Source organism: Sander lucioperca, chromosome 10, assembly GCF_008315115.2.
Source record: "Sander lucioperca isolate FBNREF2018 chromosome 10, SLUC_FBN_1.2, whole genome shotgun sequence".
NCBI classification, from domain to species: domain Eukaryota; kingdom Metazoa; phylum Chordata; class Actinopteri; order Perciformes; family Percidae; genus Sander; species Sander lucioperca.
Window position 1 is genome coordinate 29,183,407 of NC_050182.1, and position 21,387 is coordinate 29,204,793.

Genomic DNA, 21,387 nt, shown 5'->3' on the forward strand with positions numbered 1-21,387 from the left:
GTCCTCGCAGCACAAGCGCCAATCAGTTAATAGGAAACCGGCAGCGCGCGGAAGAGGAAAGTCTGCGAAGGATCGTTGATCAAAAACAAGCTATGTTAGCAACGGTAATTTAAGCTAGTAAGCGCTACGGTCTGATACAATAATACAACGCCCAATCTGCAGTTTATTTCCTGTAAATGTTTGGAAACCGCTAGGGGTAATCATTAGTCAGCTAATCGTAATATAGGTAAACGTAGATAACGCTGGGCTTGAGAAACTGGATTTTGCGTTATCCAATGGTTACTGCTAACACAGAAGGTGGCTAACGTTAACGGATTGTAAACGATCCTATCCTAACCGCAGCCAGCTAACGTTAGCAAGCAAACGTCCTGTAGAAGTCCTAGCTAGCTAGCTAAGTTAGTATTGTCAAGTAACGTTAGCATAAGTTACAAGTCGGTATCAACCTATAAACACTGCATGGTCAACGATAGTGATTAACTTAGTGGTTATAAAATTCGGCGTTTTTCATAATTAACGCTAACGTTACACATATTATAGAAAGGTGGAGATAATGCACCACGTCAAGATCAAGACTGAAAGGCCAGGTAAGTAACAGTTATCGTTAACGTTACTACATTTTTAATGCAGGCAATTTGATGTAAATGTCCTCCTGACCTAAGCTAGCCTATTGCATTTGGGTAACGTTAATCAGTAACTTTACTCAAATCCAGTAATAAAGTATGCATTGAATATGAATTCTTTGGTGTGAGAGTTTTCAGTAGCTAAACGTTAATTCTTGCACCCACTGTTTACAACTTGTATTATTACTTCTGCAGATTTAGAGGGGGCTGGTGCACGAAGCAGATTGGATGCTGTGTTAAAGGGACTGGTAGAGAGGAGTGAAAATGAAAGGTCAGTGAAACTAATAATATTAAAATTTGAAACTCACCTAATCATAGTTCTTACTTTACAAGCAGACTAATATCTTTGTATTTTGAACAGGGAGCAAAATGAGGGCGATTCTGGAAAAATATCAGCAGACTCCTTAAACAAGTATGGATCAGTGATTTGGATTTAAAATGTATTTGCCAATTTCGTAGAATGTGTGATATACCGTAGTTGCTGCTGTGAAGTTAGTGACTATTTGTTATATTATTTCAACATTAAATAAGTGTAAAGGCTTGTTTTTAGATTTCATGTTTCACCTGCTGTTTCTAGGGATTTGTCTCCATTGTCTGCTGGAAAAAGGCAAGTGATTTAATAATTCCATTTTTTACAGTTGTCTACAATTGTGGCTAAAAAAAAAACATCTCACTGTGGTCCTGCCCTGTCAATGATTTTATAATTTCTCATTGACAAGTTGCATGTCTGCACAGTACACCATAATAGATGTAAAAGCAGTAACATTTATGAAGTTTTCTCTGTTCCTACCTTTGCTTTGATTTCCCAGGCTGTCAGCTCGATTTCCACAGCACCGGCGGAAGAAGCGCAAAGAGATGGATGAGGGCATACCAGAGAGCAATCAGCACAAACAAAGTAAACTTAGTGCAAATATAGAAAATAATTCTGCAACAAATTAAATTGTAGTATTTGTCCTTTTTGTCCGTCAGTTACTGTATGGTCACTTTTGCCTTTTACTTCATTGTGCAATTTCTCACTTTTTCTTTCTTTGTCTTCCCATTTTCTGTCTTTCTCCATTTGTTAGATGCTTACATTATTAAGTTGTTTGATCGCAGTGTGGATCTGGCTCAGTTCAACACCAGCACCCCACTATATCCTATCTGTCGTTCCTGGATGAGAAACAATCCTTCTGTCCGTGTGCTGCCTGCTTCCCCAAGCCCCCCACACAGTATGGTGGAGGAAGAGGTGAGGCTATACAGTTACGCTGGATAACTTCACTTGTATTCAAAAAATTAAAAAAACACCACAAAGTCAATTATAATTTTAAAGTTACACTTCACTGAAAACCGTGAAAGATTCATTAATTGTAGACTAGAATGGTGGCTTTTGTTGTGTTCCCTTACAGAGTAGGGAAGCTTATATTGTGGCCAAAAATATTACAGAGAGCAGTATTATCACAATATTGCATCAAACGTTGGGGTATTACTACTTCTGGAGAGAGAGAGAGAGATAGATAGATAGATAGATAGATAGAGAGATATATATATATATAGAGAGAGAGAGAGAGAGAGAGAGAGAGAGAGAGAGAGAGAGATATATATATATATATATATATATATATATATATATATATATACAGTGAGGAAAATAAGTATTTGAACACCCTGCTATTTTGCAAGTTCTCCCACTTAGAAATCATGGAGGGGTCTGAAATTGTCATCGTAGGTGCATGTCCACTGTGAGAGACATAATCTAAAAAAAAAAAATCCAGAAATCACAATATATGATTTTTTAACTATTTATTTGTATGATACAGCTGCAAATAAGTATTTGAACACCTGTCTATCAGCTAGAATTCTGACCCTCAAAGACCTGTTAGTCTGCCTTTAAAATGTCCACCTCCACTCCATTTATTATCCTAAATTAGATGCACCTATTTGAGGTCGTTGGCTGCATAAAGACACCTGTCCACCCCATACAATCAGTAAGAATCCAACTACTAACATGGCCAAGACCAAAGAGCTGTCCAAAGACACTAGAGACAAAATTGTACACCTCCACAAGGCTGGAAAGGGCTACGGGGAAATTGCCAAGCAGCTTGGTGAAAAAAGGTCCACTGTTGGAGCAATCATTAGAAAATGGAAGAAGCTAAACATGACTGTCAATCTCCCTCGGACTGGGGCTCCATGCAAGATCTCACCTCGTGGGGTGTCAATGATCCTAAGAAAGGTGAGAAATCAGCCCAGAACTACACGGGAGGAGCTGGTCAATGACCTGAAAAGAGCTGGGACCACTGTTTCCAAGGTTACTGTTGGTAATACACTAAGACATCATGGTTTGAAATCATGCATGGCACGGAAGGTTCCCCTGCTTAAACCAGCACATGTCAAGGCCCGTCTTAAGTTTGCCAATGACCATTTGGATGATCCAGAGGAGTCATGGGAGAAAGTCATGTGGTCAGATGAGACCAAAATAGAACTTTTTGGTCATTATTCCACTAACCGTGTTTGGAGGAAGAAGAATGATGAGTACCATCCCAAGAACACCATCCCTACTGTGAAGCATGGGGGTGGTAGCATCATGCTTTGGGGGTGTTTTTCTGCACATGGGACAGGGCGACTGCACTGTATTAAGGAGAGGATGACCGGGGCCATGTATTGCGAGATTTTGGGGAACAACCTCCTTCCCTCAGTTAGAGCATTGAAGATGGGTCGAGGCTGGGTCTTCCAACATGACAATGACCCGAAGCACATAGCCAGGATAACTAAGGAGTGGCTCTGTAAGAAGCATATCAAGGTTCTGGCGTGGCCTAGCCAGTCTCCAGACCTAAACCCAATAGAGAATCTTTGGAGGGAGCTCAAACTCCGTGTTTCTCAGCAACAGCCCAGAAACCTGACTGATCTACAGAAGATCTGTGTGGAGGAGTGGGCCAAAATCCCTCCTGCAGTGTGTGCAAACCTGGTGAAAAACTACAGGAAACGTTTGACCACTGTAATTGCAAACAAAGGCTACTGTACCAAATATTAACATTGATTTTCTCAGGTGTTCAAATACTTATTTGCAGCTGTATCATACAAATAAATAGTTAAAAAATCATACATTGTGATTTCTGGATTTTTTTTTTTAGATTGTCTCTCACAGTGGACATGCACCTACGATGACAATTTCAGACCCCTCCATGATTTCTAAGTGGGAGAACTTGCAAAATAGCAGGGTGTTCAAATACTTATTTTCCTCACTGTATATATAGATAGATAGATAGATAGATATATATAGATAGAGAGATATAGATAGAGAGAGAGAGAGATTGATTGATTGATTGTCCGTCCCAAAGCAGTGACAGAAATTCTCCTTCGACAGGGCAACACACGTTTTAAAACATACAAAACAGCAGCTGTACATTGTCTATTTTAAACAAATGGATTTTATCACACTTAACAAACTCTGAAAAGTGAACCACTTAACTCACCATCAATTCAAGCAGGTTGGTTGTTAAAAGCCCAGGGCAGTTGACTGGCAATTATTTAAAATGCAGCACAGTGTCTGCAAAAGCCTAACATAGCTGGACACTTACATGGGGCTTTCACAAGCCAGAAGCGCCTCTCTCCCTCAGTCTGACCAGCATTAGGGTGCTCTCTTGTGGCTCAACAATTTAAAGCTGCTTCTGAAAACAAAAGCTTTGTGCTGTGTTCACATTCCCCTCTGAAATGGGTGTCACGGTAATGATAATGGAAATTGTCTGCAGGTTTGTCACTACCAGTATGTTTCACCACACTGTCTGTCTATCTATCTATCTATCTATCTATCTATCTATCTATATATACTTAAAACTTTGAATCTGTGTCGTTAGTATGATCAGTAATTTAGCAGAAAATTGTCTTTGAAACAGTAAAATGAACTGTTGACAGTGTTAACTTAGTTACTTCCAAAATGTAATACATTATAGATTACTAGTTACTGTCATTTGAGAGTAATTAGTTATATTACAATATTACTGTCTCTGAATTGTAATGTGTTACACTACTTTTGAGTTACTTTCACCAAAATAACGGGAAGTTTGATTTGGCAGCTAGCTTGTGAATTTCACCACCGGATCAATAAAGTTTCGTCTTTATCCACTTTAATACATCAGAATCAGAATCAGAAAGGGCTTTATTGCCAAGTACGTTGCACATACGAGGAATTTGTCATGGTGTTGTTGGAGCATGTCACACATACAAATATAAGAAGGATAAAAAGAATATAAACAATATAAGTATAAACATATACACACAGTATGTATTAATAACGATAAAATAAATGTAAATAAATAGTAAAATAAGTTAAACAGTAGTAAAAAGGAACGCTACAGCAGAGTAGGTACAGTGGCATGAGGAGCTAGAGGTGGGGTGTGGAGAGAGTCAGGGGGGGGTTCCGGGCCTTGTTAATAAGGCTAGTGGCGGAGGGGTAAAAACTGTTTATGTGGCGTGAGGTTTTGGTCCTGATGGACCTCATCCTCCTGCCAGAGAGGAGTGTCTCAAAGAGTTTGTGTCCGGGGTGGGAGGGATCGGCCACAATCTTTCCAGCACGCTTCAGAGTCCTGGTGGCGTATAGGTCCTGGAGCGGCGGCAGATTGCAGCCAATCACCTTCTCAGCTGACCGAATGACACGCTGCAGCCTGCCCTTGTCCTTGGCAGTGGCAGCAGCGTACCAGATGGTGATGGAGGATGTGAGGATGGACTCAATGATGGCTGTGTAGAAGTGCACCATCACGTCTTTGGCAGGTTGAATTTCTTCAGCTGCCGCAGGAAGTACATCCTCTGTTGTGCTTTCTTGACGAGGGAGCTGATGTTCAGCTCCCATTTGAGATCTTGGGAGATGGTAGTTCCCAGGAAACGGAAAGACTCCACAGTGTCAATTGTGGAGCCACAGAGGGTGATGGGGGCAGGTGGGGCTGGGTTCTTCCTGAAGTCCACAACCATCTCCACTGTCTTTAGAGCGTTGAGCTCTAGGTTGTTTTGCTTGCACCAGGTCACCAGGTGGTCAGCCTCCCACCTGTAGGCGGACTCGTCTCCATCAGAGATGAGTCCGGTGTCGTCCGCAAACTCATAGATCATCATAATCATAGATTATTCATATTTTGTATAATTAATAAAATATGCAAAGTAACTAAAGCTATAAAAAATAGATAAGTAAAACGTATAATAGGCAAGTAGGAGAAAATGAAAATACGCAATTAAAAGTACGGCATTGTTGTAAAATGTTTGTTTATAGCACTTCAATAAGAAATTCATGTTGTTTAGTTTAAAACACTCTAAAGGAAATGTTCAATTATAGTGTGATTAAAACTCACTATTTACAGTGCTTGATTTACAGCTGATTTGTGAAAAGGTAGCCTACACAACCTTATTTAACAGTAATTTAGTTTTACTGCGAACCGTCACAGGAAGTGCTTTTATTATGAAGTAGGCTACACGGAAGTTGTCTGTTGTGTAGCCTACTCTTGCTAGCTTACTGACATGCAACATGTCCGTAAGGCTGAAGTTGTTCACTTTCTTGTTTGTAAAACTGCAACATATTGAACAGTAAATGGTCACAGTAAAAGACAAGCGCTTTTGGTCGTCTTTCGAAGCCATTCCACTACAGGCATAGTTACTTATCACCGCTGATAAAATGCAATGATATTTACGTGTAGCAAGCCTCAACATTAATTCCCGACATGTTTATATCTGTCAGCCGCTGACGTACCGTCACCTGTTGGGACATACGTGCTGTCCGTACCGTCTCTGGTTCTGACCACGGGAACAGAAACAGGACAGCTCACTTCAACGCAGCGTAATAACTCCTGAAAATAATGTCCATCTCGCAAATGTATCTGTCTCTGCAGTCATCTCAACCATCGAATACAGCGACAGGAAAATAATACACCTTTTTTTTTCCTGTGAAGAAATGTGTCGCGGTGTTGGTGAATTCTTAAAAAAAACAATGCACCACTAAATGTTGCGTTAAAATGCGTTGTAACTCGCGTTACTGAGATTGTAACGAGTATAATATTACCGAAATTTAATTAGTAATGCGTTATATTACTGCGTTACAGCAAAAAGGAATACATTACTGTAACTGCGTTACTTTTGTAACGCGTTACTCCCAACACTGACTGTTAATGAAATTAACTTTTAAACAAAGTATTTACAAAAGTCCTTACAGACTTACTAGAAAGTATTAGTAATTTCTTAAATTCTTTAAAGATGTCATTATGCCATAGTCTTTGGGCATTGTAACGCCAGGAATAATATTGTGTAAATGTTTTCTTTTTCCAAATCTCTTTCTTTTTCCAGCTTACCGATATGATCAATGGTAAAGGTCAGATTGTGTACAGACTCCCTCCTCCAACCTCCTGTCCAATCAGTGCCTCTGGTGAACCCATCAATCTCAGGATCCCACAGACTGAAAAACCCACTGTTACCAAGGTTCTGTAAAATATATGCATGAGAATTATTAGTGGTGTTTTTCCTTGTATTGTGATATTAAATGGCACACATCTATTACATTACATGTCATTTAGCTGACGCTTTTATCCAAAGCGACTTACAATTGCTATATATGTCAGAGGTTGCACGCCTCTGGAACAACTATGGGTTAAGTGTCTTGCTCAGGGACACATTGGTTGATGTATCACAGTAGGAATCGAACCTGGGTCTCCCACACCAAAGGCATGTGTCATATCCACTGCACCATCACCACCCAACTATTATTACTGTCAAATTATTACATAAAATTCATTAGTTAAACAGGTAAGAAATTATAACTAACTAAATCTGAACATTTTGTCTTTCTCAGTTAACAGATTCAGTTCCTGTATCCGGTTCTCTCATATGTGACCACATGGAACGTTGGAAAAAGATAAGACAAAAGTATGTTCTTTGTGACAAGCAACTTGTTCTTATATAATTATAATAAATAATTATTCACATTTTCATTGATGTTGTGTACTGTAGAGTAGACAGCCCACCTTGAGGTCAGGGTTTCACCCGTGTGTGTTCTTGTGCGACTTGGTCAACATGCAACGTAGTTGAATTGTTGCCGTTATGAAGTTGGGTTATTGTGTACAATTTAAAAACTCTGAAACATCTAACAGTCCTGTATGAGTTGAGCTGACCCATATTGGTACTTTTTTTCAGATGGAAGGAGTGCTCTAACAAGAACCAGTTAAGATACAGCGAGAGTATCAAGGTCCTTAAGGAGATGAAGGAGCTGTATGATCGCTAACTGGCTTGTACTGTCGCTCTCCACCACAGAATGGACTCCATGCAGCTGCAAAGGAGCAATAGCATAGCAGTCAATGTTTGAACACACCTGCCATCTACAATCTGATTCCAAGGAAAGCATGAACACAACCTTGAGCCTTAAATAGACCATATGTCCTATGCATTGCAGAAAAAAAATATTTTGAAGGATGTTTAAGTTTGTTGCAATTTCTTGTGTTCTAGCATGATGTGTTCTTATTCATAAACATTCTGTGAAGATGTCTAAATAAATGAACTGGCTCTTCAGTTTTCCAAATACGCTGTGACTTGTGCATCCTCATCATTAGCAAGACTGATTAAAGTCCATTGTGGTCTCTTACACTTTCAGATTTGCTTCTTTCTCTTCAACACATACCTTTGCAGGACACAGCAACTACAATTAACTGAAAGAGGTCTGTCTTAAAGCTAGGGTAGGCACTTTATTTTTAGTGTTATTAGGCAAAAATTCCATAATCTTTAAGCATCTACTTCTGCACCTCTTCTGGGGTCCGTTTCCAGGCGTTAGCCAATCTAGCCTGTGACAGGAGACTGGTCAATCACAGGTCATTTCAGAGAGAGAGAGAACGTTCTTATTTTGCATTGCCTTTTCCTGCAGATCTCCCTCTTCCCTCTCTGTCACACCCAGAGAGGGAAGAGGGAGATCTGCAGGAAATGTCTCCCTCTACTTCAAATTCTGGCGTTCCACTCATTGCAGCTTAAAAGGGTAACTTTGGTATCTTTCAACCCTATTTAACCATGTTTTTGTGTCAGAGTGACTGATGGGAACAACAATTGGTCCAGTATTGAGCAAGACCGCTGCAGTGTAACGTTAATAGGCAATTGTCCACCTTCAATTTACATCCACTAAAGTGAAACATCCCTGAACTCACTATTGCTGAACCCACCAGAAAATCTGAGCATGTCAGTGGCAAAAACAGCACTTTTAGTAGATGCGTTAACGGTGCGCATTTGCCCTATTGGATTATAATTATAATTTATACTTTATTACGGATTACAGCCCGGTTCGCAGCTACCGGTTACAATGTTCGCTCTTAACAAAAATCCTTGAAATTGGTCCAGTACCAATTTCAAGGATTTTTGTTCACATAGTCACTTAGACACAAATGCATGGGAAAATGGGGTTCAAGTTGAAAAATACCACTAACATTTGATATTTACTATATTCTTCTGAGATGCTAGTAGCTTCTTGGTTCTTTATCAACTATGTAAGCCAGAGTTGAAACAGATTATGTTGCATAGTCTAAATTAAAGTGTCAGTTAATGGACACATCATGTTCTCTGTTGTAATTTTGCTGACTTGATGGTAGTAATATTGCTGACTTGATGGCAGTTACAGGAACTAAAGAGGTCAGCAAATATCAAACAATAACATGTGTACTACAGCACATTGAATAGGAAGTTACTATCTACATGACTAGGATTCTTAAGGGTACGTTTCCAAGGGAATCTAAGATTGGGAATTTTAGTTTGAAGTTTTTTTTCTTTCTTTTTTTCCTTATTTTAAAATGATCATTTTGTTTTACATTGTGCTTTAAAGTAATCTGCGGGTGGTCTGATTTACAGAGTACGTTCCATTTTTGCAAACCCAGGAAGTTAAGCATGTACTGTTGTGGTATCCTGTAAGATAAAACACCATCTGGTGAGTAGTGTGTACTCGTGTTGGTGATGTAGAAGTAAGAAAACAGCTCTTAAAATATATTTTTATTCACCTTATTGAAACGCTCAATTATTAAAGCTCAGTCTTGTGTGACATATCATGGATGCTGCTATGGACAAATAGCCTGTCAATAACCATGGGTAAATGAGCATCAAAAGCTTACAGACAAACATCAAATTGGTTCCTTTATCATATTAGTTATAGGCAATTCCATATCTGATGTCTTAAAGTTTACATGGTACAAAATAATTCATTGTTACACAAAGAAATACCCACACAGGTGTTTTCAATTATTCCGGCTGATTAGACCTGTAACATATAGGGAGCTATGTGATATCAATCTACATGTACTTGTAAGAAAAAGGTGGAAGATGTAACAGATGCAACGCAGTAACAGGGGAGTCGGTGGGGATGTCTTATCAGCCATGAGTGAAAACATCTGATTGTGAAAAGGTGCATTAATATAAAAAAATGTAAAAACAAATTGGTTACTGTTGTATTGGTGTCATGTAATTCCGTGTGGGATGGGCCACTTAGTGGCATGACACGTGAATAAAAACATCATTCAATCAATCAATCAATCATAGCAAATATTCAACACATTTGTTTCTGTGCACAAAAGTATCCCAGATAGCAATTTATCTTTGGCCCAAATGTGGCCCACATATGCAGTTCTCTTATGGCCCACATTTGGCCTTGAATGACGGCGCTGACCTCAGGTGAGTGTGGCTCCCGAAACTCAGCCACAGGTCCCCCTAATGTGGCCCAAATATGCAGTTCTCTTATGGCCCACGTTTGGTTTAGTTTGAAATGTAAACAGACTACAGATAACTAGTTACCCAGTTTAAAAAGTAACCATTTTAATTACTTTATCAAAGTAGTGAAATTTATTACATCTGATTACTTTTTGATTAGTATTCTAAACATGTTTATAACTGGGCTATACAGCTGAATAACAGTGAATTTAAACCAGGCAGTTTAAACCTCACAGTAGTACCAACATAGTCAGACTTATAAAATGCAATATCTACATAAAGCTACATATAAGCTTTTTAATTGAAAAGATTTTTTCAGATGTAACCCCATTGTAATACTAAATTAATTACATTTTTCCTCAGTGACTAGTTACATGCAGTTTCTTGCTCCCAAACCTATAGAAACACAGTGAACCAGCAGCTATCAGGGTGCGGCAGCTGACTGATGTGCATTCGCAGACTCAAACAGTTTAGAATTACAAATTTACAAATGTTCCCTAAATACCTCAATTGCCTCAGAAATGCCATGGTAGATGCTTGCTAGCCCTAACCCTGCACCCAGAGAACCTCTAGTGCATACTCAGTTACTGCAGTAAGGAAAGTCAGACGGGTGTATGGTAAAAGTTAGCTTGAAAATAAAGTTTTTAGGCAGCTTGGACTGAATTTTGTAATGCTTTTTATTTGCACATTTAACAGTTAAGACTGGTCCTGGCTGGTTTCTGTCTCAAGTTCTCTGGCTGTTTCTGTCTTTTTAACTCTGGAACTTGGAGATTGTTTCAAGCTACAAATTGCCTTGAACCTTTTCAAACTCAAAAGTGGGCCTATGTTGACAATACCTGACCAATTTGGTATTCCTAGCTTCATGTTTAGGTTAAGTGTGTTCAGTATTATAGTTTTGTCATTTTAAGAAAAAAGGAACACATACCAATATTGAACATTTGAAAACACACTAAAAGAAAATTAATCTTAACATTTACTAAAATAGAACATGTTAATAGTATAAAATGAATCTTAACCAATCTATAAAACACAATAAAACAACTATTTACGTGTGTGTGTGTGTGTGTGTGTGTGTGTGTGTGTGTGTGTGTGTGTGTGTGTGTGTGTGTGTGTGTGTACCCCCAGGATCCTCCAACTTAAATTCAAGGCTTTTTAAGACCTTTTTAATACCATTTCAAATTAAATTCAATGCCAACTTCGTACCCATTCCGACAGAAGTATGAGGGGAAAATGTAAAATCTGTATACATTTTTCAACCCTAGAAAATAATGATGTACAAGTAGGCTACTTGAATTAAATAAAACATTTTATTTAAATTATCAGTCATTTAATACAATTTACTGAATAATAATATAATCGAATTAAATAAGATATATTACACTGCATAATTTTACTTTTACTTTTGGTACTTTAAGTATATTTTGATAATACTTTTGTACTTTAACTTAAGGGAGATGTTGAATGCAGGACTTGTAACTGACAAGTAACTTGTAACTCTACACAGTTTTTTTCTACTTTTACTGCAATACATGATCTGAGTAAGTCTTCCACCTCTGTAAATCACCAATAACAGTCATGCATGAAAACCTGCAGCAATGTTTAACACTGAAAACACACAGCTCAGTTCAGCGTTTACTTGCAGCTCTGCTACAGTAGCAGATAGCCGTTAACATTACCTGCCGGTCACATCGTCTCTAAATAGTCCGCTCACACTGAAGTCCTGCACAGATCAAGAGATGTTAGAGTCCGATGACTGCTCGATACGCTGCCCTTCTCGCCCTCTCCGAAATCTTTTTAGACAGGTTGAGTTGAGCCTCGAGCGCAGTCAGCACCACCAGCCTGCCGTACTGGCTCGTCCTGAGGGCCTTCTCTGGTGTCTGTTGAGGAAAACAAACACAAAACACAGAGTGAGGTCTGATGTAACAGACATAAAATGGACTGAGTCTTTAAAGTACATATCTTAGGAGTTTTACTTACATTTTGTAGCCTCGCTATAAACTCCCTCTCCTCCTCCAGTCCCGAGATCCCTGACTCCTGGTAGGGGACAGGGGTTTCGTCCTCGGAACTGGAGGAGGAATCAGGATTGTGGGACCTCTTCCTGGTGGTGGAGGCTTCTGGTGACTCTGGTGATGGTACAGTGGGGGTGAGGGCCTGGCGGAAATCCCTCATCCTCTTTGACTGGGCCACGTTCAGGCTGAGGGCGTAGAAGCAGTCAGCTGTGGCCGTGTTGTGGCACAAAGGTGGCCACCATCTTCTGCTGCTCGGCAGACAGGTTGTTCTTTGCCTTAAAACAGTAGAAGAGAAAAGATTGCTACAGCCAGCATATAGCTTTCTGATCACGGTCGGAAACTAAGCAATCAGGAAAAGTTAACACATTGAACATTTAAAATTAAACAGCTGATTAACGTGAGCTTGTTGCTCCGTGTGAGCTGATGACCTCATCTGTTGACATTTCTGAATGCCTTCCTACAGCTGCTTCATAAAAGCTTTCCACACAAACTAACGTACATGTGTCATTAGTATAGAAAAAAAAAATTTGATTTTAACTGTGTCGGGCTCAGACACAAACTTCTTAATGCCTGTCGGACGCGGGCCGGGCTCGCACAGAAAAATTCGGCCCGATCCAGACTCTAGTGTGTGTGCATAACGTTATGAGCAGTTTGCAGTTCACTGTGCCGCTAACTGCTCGCATCATCTGTACCGATGATCTAACATGTCCAGGGATACCATATATCGTCTGCAAAAACTCCCACAGTTGTGCACAAGGTCTAGGATACTGTACATCAAAAACATAAAAAGCCTTAAAGCAGGCATCTACTGCCCCAAGAAGAGATGGGTGCTCCAGGGCATGTCCATGCACTATAACAAAGGCTTGCGATAACAGATGCCTGTCCCCAAGAAGAAGCACATGTGAAAAAAAAAAAAAACTTTATAAAGACACCTTTACTTCAGATATTAACCCTCGTGACAGGCATAAGCTTGAGTGATAAAAATGAAGGCCAAAATTATATATAATCTATGTGGATTTAAATTATGTATTAAGTAATGGGTTAACAACTGGAAAACTATGTCTTTCTGTGTTTGCTCTAACAACATTTCGTTTTAATAATGATAACAATAAACTGAAACAGATCATTGTTGTGCAGTGGTTTGGTCTGACACATGTGTGTGATAGGTCTGAGAGAGGTAGGTAGTAGAGGATGGATACCCCAACTGAGCCCGACTGGACCCAATGGGCCAGGCCGGGTTCGGGCAGATATTTAGAAATGATGTTCGGGTTCAGTCACATCACAACCAATTTTAAGCGGGAAATAAAAGGAAAATGTATTGAGGTCTGCAAATCTTCAGACAATCTGTTACAATACTTGCTGACGCTTGTTTTATTTGTTACATTTGTATTAACTCACAGGCTGCTCACCTATGAAAGCTTTTGTAGATTCGGCGTAGCTGGGGCGGACCGTCTTTCTCCGGATTTTGTAGGTGCCGGGGTCACCACAGGTAGCAGAAGCAAAGCGATGTGCCTGTCTGCAATATTGCAAGCATAAAAGTCAAATGTAAAATTCTACAACTCTGTATCACATTCTGGCGACTACATTTCAAAATGCAAAAAAGATTCCCTGACCTTGCTCTGACTTTACTACAAAATGCTCAAATTCCTTGATTTTCCGTGCCTGGTATAGACCCTCTTAAATGTCACGGCATTCCAGAAATGTAGTATAGTGCATGCAGAGCATGCATTATATTGTTCTTTTCTTGTTTCTTCTTTTTATCATTATTCTTCTTCCAGGCCCTAATTTGACTAGAACCGCTTGCTGTAGAAATTCCATTCAAAATATTGATGAGTTGGTCCTTGTGCAAATTTTGGGTCTATGTCTTCTCATGTGATTTATACTTTGAGATACTGAATAAGAACTAATAAGCTCTTTGTGACATCAGTGAAACTTCATTGAACTCAATCTAACTTAATTACATTTGCAGCACCTGATCATTGATTAAAATGTGTGAAGTCCAGAGAAAATTTAACTCAGGTTCTTTTTTTCTGCATGGAAACTGGTCAAATACTAAGCCGTATAGATGACATGTTTCGTTGATCGGACCAGTATTATACTAAAATATCAGTGATCATAAAGACATTTATTTGTAACAGCAGGCCTAGGCTATTTTCAGACTATTTGTTGATTTACAGCAGGATTGTTAAGTGCTGCATCAAAACCAAACCTACAGGATATATTGTTGCATTTCGGGGCAGTGGTATCAGAAAATATTACCGGCAGATACCCACATTTACAATATCAGTATTGGACATGAAAAAGTTGTATTTTGCCATTCTTATTCATAGTACATATATGTCTTTTACTAAAAACTTATAAGCTTTTATAAAATGTGCCTACCTTCAAATGTAGAGAGTAAATCACCCAGGTCCCATTCTACCAGTTTATTTTGAACATGATCATCCATCTACAGGAAAACAATAATAATAAAAAACATTACAAAGCTGCCATATATCACTTTCAATAAGCATTCAGAAATGTCAAGCAAGCAAGCGGTCATTCTCATTACGCCAACAACATTTGACAGCTAATAACATAATGAATAATCAAGAATAGTTATTTTGGCAGGCAACACACGCGCGCGCGCGCGCACACACACACACACACACACACACACACACACACACACACACACACACACAATTCACTGCCAGCACAGGTTAGAATCAGCCAATTTCTATATTGCATAGTGGAATTCAGCTGCATGGAGGTAAAGTACTCCGTGACAATAGCTCATGCAGGTCAAATTTAACACGTTGGTCCCAATTGATTAGACTGACGCAAGACTTCTTTGCCAGGTTGTTCACTAACTAAAATGAACCTATTGGCGGGAACCGGCGATGTGTTCGCCTGTCTTTGTCAGCATTACAATTTGTATTTTGTATTTAAAGGAACTACATAAAGTACTTAATACATAACATTTAGTAACGTTACACAAACAGCTAAAACACATGCAAGCCTGAGCATTCAAAGTAGGCTACATAATCACTGAATACAAATTTCGCTCTTTTTTCTGCATGTTCACAATTCAGCAAGCAAGATGGCGGCGTTCGTCTTTTAACACAGTCACGGTCATTCGTAACGTAGGCTGAGGACGGTTACCGGTAAAAAAAAATTTGCCGCGCATTTTAACACTTCTAAATTAAAATATCCAAAACTAATTTACCGTTGGCAATGTCCGTACGTTACTAACGGTCGGTGGATTAGCTAACATTAGTAACGTTTTATTCATAAACCGCTCCTTAAACCGAGCTAGCTACCAAGCCAATGTAGCATACAATGACTCAGATATATCTTAATAAAAAAGAAAACCGATAGACAACGTAACTTTGAATGTGCAAACAGACATAGAAGATAACAACGATACAGCCTTGAAATGTCTCCATTAACGACTCCTTTGAAATAACGTTAATTAAGTTAAATGTCACACTTCATAAGCTAGCTAGCTAGCAGCTGGCTAGCTTATGTGAGTCATTGTATGCTACATTGGCTTGCTAGCTAGCTAGCTAGGTTAGTGCCATGACAAATGTTAGCACGCTTAAACGTAGCTAACGTTGATTTAGCTCGGTTTAAGGAGCGGTTTATGAATAAAACGTTACTAACGATAGGTAATCCACCGACCGTTGGTAACATTCGGACATTGCCAATGGTAAATTAGTCTAAAGTCTAAAAATGGGTGGCAATTTTTTTTACAGCTAGCAGCTAACTAGCTAAGTTACGTTAGCTAATGTAACATTAGAGTTTATTCTAGAAGCACTGTTTAACAAAACACATTTTCAGCAACAAACTACCGGTAAAATGAGAATGCTTACCTCGCTTCCCTGCCCCAGGAACCAGATGTGTTTTTTAAGAAAATTAGTTGCTGCTGTTCCGACTCATCGAGAGCGAGAGACGACGATGTGGGGTGACTGGGGGTTACTGACCAAATCAATTTAACATGTCATTTTCAGTTTCTGTTTTTCTTTTGTCACTATTGATTACAAGTTTGCTTTAAAAAAAATCTGGACTCATTGAAGTTACAATGCCTGGGGTCTTAATCAGTGCTCAATGTCTCACTCTCTCGTCAGTGATAACCACTTTGCTTTCTGTGAAGTTTCAGGAAGTGTCTGTGGAGGCCTTTATTCAGTGCTCACAGTCTCTCTCTCGCCAGTGATGACCACTTTGCTTTCTGTGAAGTTTAAGGAAGTTTCTGTGCCTTTCCTCTCTAAAGGTGCAGTAGAGTCTGACTTCCGGGAAATCCGAGAAAAGTGTGACGACAAGGAACGAGAGGACATAAAGGACAAGTGGTCCTCTGCCAGGGCACTCTCTAGGACAAAGCATATGGACTGCCTGAGCTTCTACTGGAATTCATCACACAAGAAAACATAGAGAATGGGGTTCAGGCAACTGTTCATAAAAGTCAGACTCAAAGCCAGTGGACCTACAATCATGACAGTATTCTTAAGATCTGGGTTATTAGAGGCCTTTAAATCTATAAAATGTAAAATATGGTAGGGCAACCAGCAGATGAAGAATGCAAGAACATGGGCCGTTGCCCAGAGTCCCCACAATGAGGATCACACAGTAGATTACCAGGGAGGCCATCCACACTTTTCTGATGTTATCTAATGAACAAAACAGAAATGTTTTATTACAGACATTAGTATCTTCAACACATTCTGCAATATGCACTGAGAAAACAGACTATTTTTATAACCAGATAAAGTAAATAATAATAATAATATTATTAATACAAATAATATTACACTTATTTAATATATTGCATTTTACAAAAAGTCACAAAGTGCTTAAGAGTAATATTGTTAAAATAGGATCCCAAAAGATTAAATAGAACAAGCCAAAAATAATAAAATAACAATAGAACTACAAATAAACACAGTAAAATGAAACTTAAAAACAAACAAATACAAAGATGAGACAAAGTCCAGTTTAAAAAGGTGAGCCTTCAGCTGCTTTTTAGCATCAACAGAGACCACAGAACGTGTGACTAGGAAGGGCCTTCCACAGTGTGGACCCACCACTTCAAATGCACGGTCACCCTTCACCTTTGGTCTGTAGTCGATTGTGAGGGACACCAGTAATCCTGGCTCAGAAGATTTAAGCAAACCTACTGGTAATATATACGGATGGAGCAGATCAGAGATGTACACAGGTGCCTGACCATGCAAGGCTCTATATGTCAGAACAAGAACCTTAAACTAAATCCTCAACTTTATAGGAAGCCAATGTAAAGAGGATAAGATGGGAGTGATGTGAGTCGTCCTGTTGGACCTGTTCAACAGCCTGCAGCAGCATTCTGGACCAGTTGTAGACGGTCCAGGGATGACTTACTGAGGCAGGTGAAAAGGGAATTGCAGTAGTCGTGAAGGACATAGGAGCGTGAATGATCATCTCAGATTGTGATACAACAGACCTGAGTTTCTTTATGATCTGATTTTAATTAACTCCATACTGTTTACCTGTTTTAGAATGCTCCTGTCCTGGCACATGTTCTATAAAACTCTGACTCCCACTATACTACTAAATTGGATGAAGTCACAGAATACTATGCAAACTAACTTTTCCACTCATTTAACTCAATTGGTATTGTGGTCACACAAGGGTTTATGCATACCTATTTTAGATCACTTCGCAAGAAATGATGGTAGACCACCTTTCTGTTAATGCAATTAAATAGCAAGCAAGGATTCTTACCAGTCTCCATTTTTCTGTTGCAGCAAGAGTCTGTCTTTATTCTAAGTTGATCTCTATCTGGTTTTGCTTATTTACTTATTCTCTCGCTCTCTCTGATTACTCCTCCTTCTCGGTTCATGCAGCTGCCAATGAGACAGTACTTCTGCTGCTGCTGCTGCTGCTGCCATGGCTTTGCAACAAGACACATGGAACATAGAACATGGAACATAAAATATAATAATTAGAATATTATAAGATTTCAACAGGACTTGACATGACTCTTAAAATGACTGACTCACTCTGACACAGTCTCAACAAAAGTTTAAATAAGCTTCACAAATGTACTTTTTGTTGGAGGGTTCTTATGTTGCATATTTTATTATATTCATTATCTAAGTATTTCTTTTTTCAACCCTCCCTGTGGAACGGCTTGTCATTTACATTTTGATCTCCATCTTAAATGATTGTGTTAAAATGTTGGCTCCACACACACACACATGCCACAAAAAAACCAATGTGACCGATTTATGTCCCCACAACATAAGTTTCTCCACACACACACACACACACACACACACACACACACACACACACTGTATGTTTAACACTTTAGCCTACATGGCTGACATGAATGTAAAACATAAAAACCAACACTGGTGTTCTTAAGAGTTATATTTTTTATGCATGATTTCTCACAAATGCACCAAACATAGCAGTACAGTAAGTGGTTGCTATTCGACAGCTAATAATGGTGCTGTATAGAATCACAGTGAGGATCAGGACAATGGGAAAACATGCACATGTATATTGCAGATTTTTTGTGTTTGCACGTTAGTTGGAAGCAACAATCTGGTCGACCCAGCTGCGCAGGTAGGACACACGTGCATACACAGCAGGGGTGCGCACGTTGCAGTTAGAGGTTCCCCAGGACACAATACCTACAAGGGACCACACTCCACTGTTCTCACAGACCAGAGGGCCACCAGAGTCACCCTGTAATGAGACAAAATATGATTTTGTTAATTGGCTTTTAGGAGCATGCATTGAGTCATATAATAGAATGAAATCTTGGATCAAGCGCTTGATAGTGATGCATTGAGGTTACTTGGTGTTCTGTACAGCTTTTAACAGGATGTAGGCTGGCCTGCCATCAGTGTTACATCAATTCAAAAACAGGAAAACATGCAGCAAGAACAGTAAGTAACAGCAAGAAAATAAGAAGATAGAACCCTTTTTAGTTACACTTTCATTATGAAGTATCTTACAACCCATCAGTTAATGATTAATTAGTAATGTGTGTTACTAGTTTGTTTGCTAAATCTATAAATGGCTCAGACAGTAAAGACTGCTCTTATATATTCTGTGAATATCCATTATCAATTTGGATTTTTTTGTGTATAATATTTGAAATCTAAGTAATTAGTAAGTCATTCCAAATACATTGTTATAGTCACTTCTCACAGTGTATTATAATTTACATATTAAATATGTCCTACATTTGTGATATATCAACAAATCAATTTAAATTTAGTATATCACGAACAATTGGTTTATAACTGACTTGCAGCTGATTGTTGTTTTGAAAAATTACTTATTTTTCTTACAAATGTGTATTTTAGGCATTGAATCCGTGTTACCTGACAGGAGGACACTCCAGAAGCACCAGCACAGATCATGGCATCAGAGATTTTGTTACCCCAGTGCTGCTTGCACTGAGCAGGGCTGAGCAGAGGCAGGGCAGTCTGCTGGAGGTAGCGGGGGGTTGCTAAAAACAGAGAGGAAATGAAGATGAGGCTCACTGCCCAAATACATCTTTTACATCTTTCTTAGTGGATGTTTATATATTTTTTTTAATATTTTTTTCCTTTGTGGAAATGGAGCAGTTCATACGTCTGTTTGTAAATATACTCTGTGTGTAAAACTTGAAAGCAATCGCTCACTCACAGGTTTGGCCGGTCTTGCCCCACCCAGTGGTGACACATCTGGTTCCATAGGGGATGTTGGTGCTGGAGGAGGCCAGGCACACAGGAGACACACGGGATGTCATCTGAACTGGGGAGGACAGCTTCAGAAGGGTGATGTCATTGTTGAAGTTCTGGGCATTGTAGTAGGGGTGACTGATGGCCTGGATGGAGAGGTGGGCATAAATCATAGGCCAATATAATGCAAATTTGCAATGACACATATAACCAGGAAATGGGTACTTTAAGTAAAGTATTACATTTTTATTAAGTAAAGAAAGTTTTTTATGTGTTATGGTGTTGCTTACCCTGGAAATGGACTTGACCTGAATTTGCTCACTGTTGGACTGACGATCATGTTCTCCTAAGATTACACGGTGGTTTCGAGGACTGGAGAGAATAAAAAGAGACAGAGCAGTGATTACAGAGATGGCAATGTTGGGATTTTGCTCATGTCAATGTGGGGCATGGAAAATTTACTTACGACACACGGCAGTGAGCAGCAGTGACAACCCAGTACTGGTTGATCAGGGATCCACCACAGAAGTGGAATCCTCTACCATCCTAGAAGTGAGAACATGTGTTTGTACAATTTCTGAATTCCACAAGGGGTTGAGATTGTAGCAAAACTACAGTGAGTGTGGGTGCATTACTTAGGTTACCTGAAGTGAAACCTGCCAAGGCCAGGACCCAGACACAGCGTTCTGCCCATTTACAATCTTGTTGTATCCGCTCACTTGGGGCTTGATAGCAGGTACTCCACACCCTGATGCCAAATCACACAATAGAATACTTATCATGCTTGTTCCACAATAGGGCATACAGTGTATACCAGGAAGTGTTCTGTGTATTATTGTGGTTACAATCTTGTCAATATGCAAGCAGTCAAACATTAAGAATCTATTACTACCAAACCATTGCAGAAAAATCCTACAGATAAAATGCATCTGCTGGTAAACCACCAGTCACTCACCCAGTGCAGAGGCCACAAGGGCAAAACAACTGACAAGCAAGAACATGGTCATGTCTCGATCTTGATTCACTTTTCTGAGTGTCACCTGTGTGGGACACTGGCTTTTATACTGGCACTGGCTCACACCTGACCCTGAGTTCCACATGTAGCACTCCATACTGCAGGTACCCCCACACCACACACACACACACACACACACACACACACACACACACACACACACACACACACACACACACACACACACCAATGCCTGTGATAAGTCTGGGAAGGAAACATCTGGTGATAAGCACCTGACATGAAGCCTTCATCCACCTATAGTTGTATGCTTGTGTTTGTCCAGTGTGCATAGGTCATGGCTTTTAGCAAACAAATTGTTGCATAATCATTCCATTGGTAAGAAGCAACAACACTGCCCCTTGTTACTACTC

The 21,387-nt window shown here is 39.4% G+C and overlaps 2 protein-coding genes and 1 long non-coding RNA gene across 4 annotated transcripts; 1 reads left to right on the plus strand and 2 right to left on the minus strand.

Annotated features, from left to right (window-relative positions):
• The first annotated feature begins 3 nt into the window (after window positions 1–3).
• lin37 (lin-37 DREAM MuvB core complex component) lies at window positions 4–8,205 on the plus strand. 2 transcript variants are annotated; one of them, XM_031298908.2, is made up of 10 exons: window positions 4–104; window positions 538–584; window positions 816–891; window positions 982–1,032; window positions 1,198–1,227; window positions 1,430–1,515; window positions 1,685–1,845; window positions 6,918–7,049; window positions 7,420–7,493; window positions 7,761–8,205. In XM_031298908.2, the coding sequence occupies exons 2-10, from the start codon at window positions 551–553 to the stop codon at window positions 7,846–7,848; spliced, it is 732 nt and encodes a 243-aa protein (XP_031154768.1). In that variant the 5' UTR covers window positions 4–104; window positions 538–550; the 3' UTR covers window positions 7,849–8,205. The 2 variants fall into 2 exon arrangements, with proteins under 2 accessions (XP_031154768.1, XP_031154766.1); XM_031298906.2 differs by having other exon boundaries at window positions 80–584.
• Window positions 8,206–13,785: 5,580 nt separating this feature from the next.
• On the minus strand, window positions 13,786–16,228 carry LOC116049348. Its single transcript, XR_004104855.1, has 3 exons — window positions 16,162–16,228; window positions 14,690–14,756; window positions 13,786–13,823 (listed from the first exon to the last, which is right to left on the minus strand). It is a non-coding gene; the product is annotated as an uncharacterized LOC116049348 (long non-coding RNA).
• Window positions 16,229–18,681: 2,453 nt separating this feature from the next.
• On the minus strand, window positions 18,682–21,170 carry LOC116049342 (chymotrypsin-like protease CTRL-1). The gene is made up of 7 exons (XM_031298904.2): window positions 20,957–21,170; window positions 20,646–20,749; window positions 20,468–20,547; window positions 20,292–20,373; window positions 19,967–20,147; window positions 19,660–19,787; window positions 18,682–19,015 (listed from the first exon to the last, which is right to left on the minus strand). Exons 1-7 carry the CDS (start codon window positions 21,111–21,113, stop codon window positions 18,854–18,856), a joined length of 894 nt encoding a protein of 297 aa, XP_031154764.1. The 5' UTR covers window positions 21,114–21,170; the 3' UTR covers window positions 18,682–18,853.
• Window positions 21,171–21,387: the final 217 nt, after the last annotated feature.